A 9,452-nucleotide genomic window follows, 5' to 3' on the forward strand; every position below is an offset into this window, starting at 1 on the left:
ATTAGACCCATCTTGCAACGACAAAAGGGAGGGGGCTGATGCCACCTCTGTCATGCGGATCCGATAGTACTTGAAGGTGCGGAGGGGCCTGTCACTCGTTGCAGGCTCCGGGCTGATGATCTGTGGTTGATGTGTGCTTGAACGCAATTGGTTGGATGAGAACAACTTGGTAACTTTTGGATCCCCCCCTTGTGCGGGCAACCCCCAACAGGCCCACGGTATACCCACCGTCCCGTGCACGGGCAACTCCCAACTGGCCCGTGGTGAACAGTCCCGGGTAAACCAAACAGTTAGCATTGCTGTGCTAGGGGTGCTAGTGGCCCTCCAAGAGGAGGCTGGCTCCCAGTCGCATTGTGAGTTTGTTCCATGGTGGTGATGTTGTTGCTTTTATGATAACAAGATATCTCCTATCTGTGACAGCTGCGGGGTGGGTCTTTATGGCGGGTCTCTTCTAGGTCTGTTTCCTCTTTGGGGGTTTGCATCGTTCGGAGCGGATCTGCAGCCATTGCGGTCTAGGTATTCATTGATCTCCTCAGGCGTGTTGAAGAACTGAGTTTTGCCTCCGTATTGTATACGGAGTTTCGCAGGAAAAAGCATGGAATACTGGATTTGGTTCTCTTGCAATCTACGTTTCACTGCTGTGAATGAACGCCTTTGCGCCTGAACTGCTTGGGAGAAATCCCGGAAGAATTGAATCTTGTCTCCGTCATGTTGAAGCACCCCCTTGTCCCTGGCGGCTCTCAGAATAGCGTCACGATCCCTGTAATTGAGCAGTTTTGCTATGATGGGTCGAGGATTTGCTCCTGGAACGGGTCTTGTATTGGGAACTCTATGGGCCCGCTCGACCACGAAGAGCTTCGATAGGATCTCTGTCCCGAACAGGTCCGTGCAGATCTTCTCTATGTATTCTTCCATTCTTTGGGTGGGCTGATGTTCCCTAATGCCGACAATCCTTAGGTTATTTCGCCGGGAGCGTCCTTCTAGATCTTCGTTCTTGGCACTCACCGCCTTCACTTGCGCCTCCAATAAAGATACTCTGGTAGTTAAGGTCGATGCATCGTCATCAAGGTCGGAGACCCTCTGTTCAACGGTATCTAGTCTGTCGGCGTGCTTGTCTAGTTTATGCTGGAGTTGGTCGACTTTGGAAGAAAGGGAGTCTAGTTTGCTCCCTAGGCCTCCTATTCCAGCCTTGAGGTCCAGCAGGATTTCTCTAATATCAAGTTATTGTGGCTCTCCGACGTCATGGGGCTGTTCTTGATCGGGTGATTGTGGTCTGCTGGTTGAGGCAGTTGTTTTGGCGGAGGCGCAGCCTTCAAAGTTTAGTTTCCTCTGTGACCTATCATTTTTCCCCATCCTTGAGGTGAATATGGATGGCGGGATGCCAGGAGGGCGACGTGCGGTGCGCCTGAAGGGTTCAGCTGTATCCACGCCGAGTGTTCTGGTCACCAGAAGGCTGGGGGGGCAGCTGGCCTGCGGCGCGGTTCACGGGTCACAGATTCGTTTTTGCACTGTTGCCTCAGGCTGGGGTGGAGGGGCAGTGAACGCCCGTAAATTCAGAGTACATGTGTAGATTAGTTTATGCTTAGGCCGTCCTTAGATAGCGCTCTGTTCTGGGCTAGGCCGCAGTCCGATGCTGGGGGTGCGGCTCTACCAAATGTCTGATTTGGCCTTCCGATATTAGGCGCGAGATCTTAGATGTCTTGGGCCTGGTGGTATGACTACTTGCAGGTCCCTCGCTTTATAGATGTAACATCACCGGGTCTCTGCCGCGCTCCCCAGTCTCCCCTCAGCCCAAGGGCCCGTAGGGCCTTGGAGGTCGCCAGTCGGTGGTCACGGGGGCTCCGGATGTCAGACAGGCCTGTCGTGGGCTCTCGCGGCTGCGGTGGGGGCGCAGGGCGCTCGTACCTGGGTTTCTGCTGCACTTCTTCCGCGCTCTCCGCTGCGTCGACCACGGCGCCAGCGAGGCCCGCCGGCTCCCCCGACACTCGTCAGTCGCGGCCGCTCTCCCGCCAGCTCCCTCCGATCTACCGGGAGCTCCGGTGGCGTGTAATGGGTGGTTTGGCTGTCCTCGACGAACGCCGCGGAGACACGATCATCCGCTCCACCCCGCGTTGCGGGGGTTCCGACGAGGCGTGGGCAGCGGCTCGCATGGGCGTGGGTGGATCAGCTTTTCCGTGCGTATCAGTACGCTGCGGTCCCAGCGAGGTCGCGCTCACCGAGCAGCCGAAGGGAGGAGGGGGGTGGAGGGCCTCACAGTCCGTCGCCCACGGGCGAAACCCCGGCGGTCAGAAGAAATAAAAGCAGGAGCTTAAGTAGAAACGCCACAGCTGTCGATAACTGAGGATTGAAAACTGTGTAGATGCCACGGAACACACGATTCTTCAGGAACTTTTAGGGAGCTCCACGGAGCTCACAGGGAGGCTGCCATCTTGGACGGCTCTCTAGCGCCCTCTGGGGGGAAAATGCTATAACAAAAATATTCAAACTCAGCGCGGCGCAGGGCTTGTGGTGAATTACCTGGCACGGAGCTCATTCAGGGGGCGCGTGGCGTTGTAGGGTCAGAAAATGTTATGTCAGGGGGAGGAAGACGAGAGTAAGAGGTGGGGAGACAAAGAGCTTGCAATGCCTTGTGGGTAAGTGTTAAGACTGAACTAAGTTGACCTCCAACCAAAGGAAAGGTACAAAATAATATTTTAAAACAGCGCAATTTCTTTATATATGAATTCAACCTTAAACCACTTCCATGGCACTGCTGACGAGTTACTTCACTATGCGGCCAGTAGTTTTGACCAGTGTTGGGAGCAAGACCACACGGAGCACCACACATTCGCTTCGAGCCCCCTCACCCCGTGCAGAGAATGGCTGGGGATTGGGGTGATCGGTCCGGCGAAACAGGGAGTAAGGGGGCACAGTATTAAGGGGTACAGAACCAGACACCGGGAATTGGGGGGGGGGGCAAGGGTGAGAGCACATATACCACATTCAAGCATGATCTGTAGGGCAAGACAGTTCTATTAAACCAACCAGTTAAGCATCACAAGGCTGGCAGGGGAGGCAAGGCCTTGGAAGGACAGCGGGTGGGGGGGGACAAGGAGGCCATACACCAACCAAGGAGCAACGGAGCGAGGGGAGTAAGCGGAAGGGTCGGCTATGGAGCGACCTGTGAAGGCTGGGGGAACTCTCTGCCGCCGGCAACCAGCAGAGAGTCTTGGAGGAGTCACAGGTCGATCCCTGTAGCAAAGTACTGGCAGGCCCATAGGGGAATGCTCAGCCAACAGCTTAGATCTTACGGCGCCCCAAGAGTACTAGGCTCAGGGGAGGCCCTGGGAAAAAGGGGAGGGACGTAGGGGACTTGGGAGCCAATTCCAAGCCCAAAATTGCAGGGGGTGGGGGGGAATCAACATAAACTCAGAACCAAGGCCATCAAGGGAAGTCGGTCGGGGGGAGCAAGAGGAGACTACGGGGGGCTCAGGTATCGGTGACAAAATAACAGCAAGGGGAAGTCTTCACGGAAGGAGGGGGGCAGGAGGGGGAGGGAGGTGGAGGATCCAAGATAGGGCGGCTAGGCGAATAGAGGGAACAGGGGGGAGGAAGCCAGCCCCAAGGAAAAGGGGGGGGGCAAGGACCAAAAGCTGGGGGACAGGAGACGGGGTATGGAAGAACAGGGCTGGGAAGTCTGCCTCTGGGGGGAAATGGAGCTAGGATATGGAGGGGCAGAAACGGCAGGGGGGGGTTTGGCGGGACCCTAAAAACTGGGGACCTGGTGAGTGGAGGAGCGAGGGAAAGGAAGGAAGAAGGGATAGGGTACACCGAAGAGATATTACGCTGGCAGGGGGGGCACTGGGCCAGACTCCACAGGGAGGCCGGGGGGAGAGGGAACTGGGAGGATTTAGGGGCTCGGCAAGACGGAAGGGAGACATGGGGGGCAGCATAGATAGGATAGGGCTTCTGGTACAAGCGGCACTTGGGGGACGGAGGGGGGACAGAGTAGAGTAGAAAGGACTCAAAATAGACGGGCATCGCAAAGCGATGACCATATAGGCAGGCAGAAAGGTGTGAGGTCAGGGTCGGCCTTAACGTACGGATGTGGGATATGTGTAGCGTTGGGGCACTTGTGGTGGTGCCGGTATAGGAACCTGATTACTAGCGAGGCACCGCGTGGCTGCCGGTTTTATCTAGACCCAAACACCGGACACAGTGAAGTGTCGGGGGGGGGGGCAGGGGATTCCCAACAAAGACCTAGAGAAAAGGGGGGCCTATGCCAAAAGTCGCTCATGGGAAATCTACAAACGGCCAGGGGTAGAGAGAGGTTAATAGCAAGGGCCGGGCTCAACCTGAGGCGTCCACCGGACGAGGAGGGTAAGGGGGAGGGGGGAGGGCAAGGGATACCTAGGTAGCCGCACACAGAGTAGTATACCTGTGGTGGTGAATGACGGATCGCCTGTAAGATAACTCCAAGACTTTATGCAAAATAAAGCTGCTGAGGCATTTTACTCTTCCAACTTTACAAGGTGTCTGAGTTGTTTCTTCAACGTGTGATGTATGACATATGCCGGGGGGTATGAGGGGAGGAGGGGGGGGAGTGAGGGGCCAGGTCATGGAGGAGGGGGGAGGACAAGGCACTGGGGTGCCCACGCTAAGGCCTATTACCTTTTATTTCCTTTAGTGAGCCGGCACGGAGCGCGTCTTTGATCACTGCCAGGTGGCCTGGGTTGTCAGTGGGGGGCATACAGACTTGTTTTATTTGGGCGGATGTGCACGCTTCTTTTACCCAGTGAGCCAGCATGGAGCATTTTAATTCACTACCACATTTGCCCGGGATCATGTGGACTCTGTGGCTTAATCACCGGCTGGCTCTCACAGCTGCTTGCAGGGGGGAAGGGCGGACCACACACTCACCTTCCTGCATCGTTAGTGGGCCCTCTCCTTCCTTAGCCCCAACCAAGAGCTGCTTGTTACTTCACTGTCGGGAGGCGAAATAGGTCTTCCCTCTTCACAGCTTTGGGCTGGAGCAGCGCCAGACCAACCGTCCTCTCCCCAGGCGGGAGACTTCCTTTGTCCATTTCAAAGCGGCACCGACGAGTGCCACCACAGGCCTCACTGGGGTCGGGCCGCTCCTGATTAGATTGGCAGATGGAGTGTGCTGCAGGCACTGTGTCATGTGGGGGTGTTGGGACAGGCTCTCTCTCTCCTTTCTTCTTCGGCGGGCTTCTGCCTTCCCGCTGGGACTGGCAGGGGGGCGTGTACACCACGCTATCTCAATCTCCGGCAGGAGATGTGTTTCCTCCTCTTGCGGTGGATGCAGCAGGGGCCCTGAGGCCCGCATAAGGGCTACAGGCCGACCCTCCCCTGGCCATACGAGCACCCTCTTCACAGAAGGCTGCAGCCAGGGAGGGTCCGCCAGCAGGGTCCTGGTCTCCCCTTTGTTCCTGCAGCTGCGGCTGCTTCTTGTTCTCCACCCTTCGCGGGCAGGGAAGCGGGTCCTCCGGGGGATGGGCACTCCCCTCCATTGGTCTTTTGCAGCGGATGCTGCTTACCCGAGCGTGGAAAACCGCGCAGACACCACTGCCTCTGGATATCAGGGGTGGGGCGGCGCTCGTTTGTTTCGCTCCCCCCTATCATATAATGATTACTGCCTGGTCTTCCTCCCCACCTCCTAGGCGAGTGGATGCCGCTTCTCCTTTCAAACGCAGCGCCTCTCCCTCAGTGGGGGACAGCTCCTTCCCTCCTCGCACAAAAAGAAGAGAAAAAGAAAACTTGCGAACTAGCGGGGACAGGGAGTTACTCAGGGTTCCGTCCTCATTGCCATAGCAGGGGCATCCCATTGCCGCGCCTCCCCCTCCTCCCACCCCCTGTCCCTGGCCGGCCTGCCCCTGCCCGGCCACCCCACCCCACACCTGTACCCGGCAGTGATGCATTTACTGGAATAACAACATAACACAATTTTAAAGTTGGAAATCTTAATGCCACAGCAGCTTCATTTGCATAAAGTCAAGGAGTTATCTTACAGGCGATCCGTGAATTAACCACACCACAGGTTCTTCTACGCTGTGTGAGGCTTCCTAGGTATTTCTCCCTCCTCCCCCCCACCGTCTGAGTCGGGTGGACGCTTCCGGTTGAGCCCGGCCCTTGCTGCCAGCTTCTCTCTACCCATGGCCATTCGATTTGCTGCTTGTGTTGCCAGGGTCCCCCCCCCCTCCGTCAAGTTCCGTAATCCCTAGTCCTTCCCCTCCATTTCTCCGGCTCGCTCCTCCCCTCTCCCGGTTCCCTTCTCTTGCTTTCGGTCACCCCCATTTTTTCCCGCCTACAGTTCCCTGGGATCCCTTCTCCCCCAAAGTCCCGCCCCCACTGACCTCGATGTGTCGTTCTCTCAATTTCCCCAAGTACCCCTGTCTGTTTGCCCCCCACCCTTGCGCTTGCCCCCCCTTCACCTCCTTGGACCTTGTGCCCCCCCTGGTTCCCTCTTGTCACCGCAAGGAGCCCATTTTTTGACCCCCCCACTACCTCCTCTGTGTATCCTTCCTTCCGTTATCCCTTCCCCCCACCTGATCTTTGGCAACTGTACCTGTGCCACAATACCTTCATCTAGGTGTCCCCCCCCCCAACTTCCCTTGTAGACATTTGTTTTCCAATTTTTCTTTTCCCACCCCCCCGCATTTTGGCTGGAACACTCCAAAGTAAATCTCCTCTTGAAGCAGGCTACCGCGAGAGAGTGAGAGAGCGATGCTTGTTTGCATGGGCTTTTATAGGCCATCCCGCTCACTTGGTTCAATGCCCCCAGTCCTTCTTCCTGTGTTGTCCCTCCCATTTTCCGGGGCAGGCCCTTCCCTCCTTAGGCCCGCCCCCACCTTCAGAGGAGGCTGGCTGGGCAACCCCCACTAAGGGGCGGCGCCCGCCATGCCTCCTGCATCGGCGCGTTCGCCCGACATTGTTGTGTAGGGGGCCTGCTATGGACATCCAGCAGGCCCCAGGGTCTTAGGGGGCATCAGCACCTTAGAGGCCCAGTGCCTCTGGGGGTTGGGGCCTGCTATGGACATCCAGCAGGTCCCAGGGTGCAATGGGGCATCAGCACCTTCTGGGGTAAGGCGAGCCACACCCATGACCATGCGGACCTCTGCCACTGCACTGGCACGAGGGTCCCACAGCATCATGGCCTGCAGGCCCGTGCTCACACAGGTGTGGGCCTGCAGGCCTCAATGAGAGACAGACCAGTCATTCCTCTTTGGGAGTCTGCAACCGTTCTGCTGCACGTGCCTGCAGGGGCTCCTTTTATTAGCTTGGGCCATCACACAGTAATTGCCCATGTTAAAAGGGCAATACACAGGGCAGGGACACATTCCCTTAAAGGCAACACACTTGGGAGGGTCACACACCACACAGTGTGCACCCTTATGTCACAGACCGTCTAACGCGCACTGTTGAACTTTTCGATTCCTGACCTTTTACATACTCTAACGTGCTCCTGGACACCCTTATGAGGGTGCAGGGAGGGTGCCTTTTGCCACCAGTCAATTCACTCACACAGTGTGTGCTCTCGGCCCTTCTTTATTGGACATACTGTGTGGGCTCTATGCTCCAGGGAGACTTGGCACACATATAGGTGTGTGATTCTTTTCACTGTACGGCTGCACGTGCTGGACCTCCCCCTTTAGAGGTTCACTGTGGCGACCTACATACAGCACACATACTGTGTAATCCTGGACACTAGTGTCTGTAATGTGAAGCATTATGCACGCCCTCCGTTCGCCCCAGAGCTATGGTGTGCATAGGACAGACTTCTCAGCAGCCTCAGAAATGAAGATCACTGTGTGAGAATCCCTCCATGTCCCAGACCTACAGCACACACCCTTGTACTCCTGGGCAGCTGCTGTAATGTGCGGAGAATCCACCCGCGTCCCTGGTCTACAGCACACATTTATATTGTGCTCCTGGGCAGCCTGTGGAATGGGGAGCACTGTATTGTGAATTGACCTATGACCCTAGTGTACATAGTACAGCACATGCCTTGCACTCCTGGGCAGCCTCTGCTGTAAGGAGTACTGTGTGAGAACACGCCCATGTCCCTATTAGCACAAATACCTTGCACTCCTGGGCAGCCTCTGCTGAAAGGAATACTGTGTGAGAACACACCCTTGTCCCTATTAGCACACATACCTTGTACTCCTGGGCAGCCTCTGGAATGGGGAGCACTGTGTGAGCTCGGTGACCCTTGGATTCCCGGCAGACAAGGCAGATGGGTCTCTGGTCATCCTCGCAGAAGAGTTTCAGTTTCTCTTCATGTTCTGAGCACAGATTCTCCTCCTGGGGGGTCGCATTGGGAAGGTGAAGCTGTTTTAACATTTCCACTATGTTTGCCAGTTGCCAGTTGGGTCGGAGGGTTTTGTTCTGGAAAGTTTCTCTGCACTGAGGGAAGGGGAAGTCGGTCTCCAGTCCCTCCCAGCACTGAGTGATGCAGGACCGGCAGAAGGCATGTCCACACTCCACAGACACCGGGTCTGTGAAGTATTCCAGGCATATGGAGCAGGTGGCCTCCTCCTTCAGGCCCTGGAGCTGGGCGGGAGCGGCCATGTTCCTGCTCAGCAGTTTAAAAACAAGTGAAGTTCAGTTTCGTTTCTCATCAGAGCGCATGAAGTGGGCGTGTCAGTCTCTTCTCCTTCCTTATACACCCTGGAGGAGCGAGTGGCCTTTGCTGGCTGTGGGGCATGCCTATCAAGCTGGATGGGCGTGTCCTCAGTAGAGCAGGGACTGGTGTGGACTTGGAACAAAACATGGCCTTAGGAGCCCCCTCCCCTCCCCGTTATAACGAGTAGGCAAGACCAATCCCTGCAAAAGGGGGATGATTTCAAGGGGTTCCCCTTCTAGAAAGCTTTTAAAATGCAGTTTCAACCAAGTTTTAAGCTAACTTTTCCACGTTGGTATTTCCACTAATGTATTATTTTGTGGGTGTCTTTTAAAGAGCCATGAGTAGTACTACCGCTCCAGAGCACTGTGCAGAGGGATGCACTTAAAACTGCATACCACATTTAAACAAATTTGCCTAATTTGTTGCTGCTTTATTTTGTGCCACTTTATTGTGTAAATGATGGGTGACTACAAATTGTGGGTCTGCCACAGTTGTTGCTGATTCCACTTCTGAATCTGCCACAAAAGATATTCTTGTAGAAACCTAGAAACCAGTCACCAAGTAATGTTAAAGGATATTTGTACCGCGCACTATTGTTAGGCAGAAACCTGTGCAGTTCCCTCTGGGACCACTGCAAAAGATTTAAGACTACAGGTGTTGGCAGCAAACCCAATTGGTAGCAGTCTGTACCACCCAGATTTACCTGGTAGCTGTGGCTGAGCAGTCAGACTTCTCTCAAGAAGAGTTAGGCAATATACAGAGTATTCACAATAGGTCAAAAGAACACAGTAGAACAAGCAAACACTGACCAGAGCTTGGTGTAAAAGAG

General features: G+C 55.4%; 1 protein-coding gene across 4 annotated transcripts in view; it reads right to left on the reverse strand.

The window, feature by feature from the left end:
• The window catches only part of LOC138521790 (E3 ubiquitin-protein ligase TRIM39-like), a 132,414-nt gene extending 123,784 nt beyond the window's left edge, over nt 1-8,630 (reverse strand). For 3 of the 4 annotated variants that reach the window (XM_069634876.1, XM_069634879.1, XM_069634877.1), the window contains exon 1: nt 8,155-8,630. In XM_069634876.1, the coding sequence (XP_069490977.1) occupies nt 8,155-8,568 (414 nt within the window). In that variant the 5' untranslated portion in view covers nt 8,569-8,630. The remainder of the gene's footprint in view (nt 1-8,154) is intronic. The other variant, XM_069634878.1, reaches the window with a different exon arrangement.
• Between the last annotated feature and the right edge of the window lie 822 nt (nt 8,631-9,452).

The sequence above is a fragment of the Ambystoma mexicanum genome, chromosome 13, assembly GCF_040938575.1.
Source record: "Ambystoma mexicanum isolate Mex_15411 chromosome 13, UKY_AmexF1_1, whole genome shotgun sequence".
NCBI lineage: Eukaryota > Metazoa > Chordata > Amphibia > Caudata > Ambystomatidae > Ambystoma > Ambystoma mexicanum.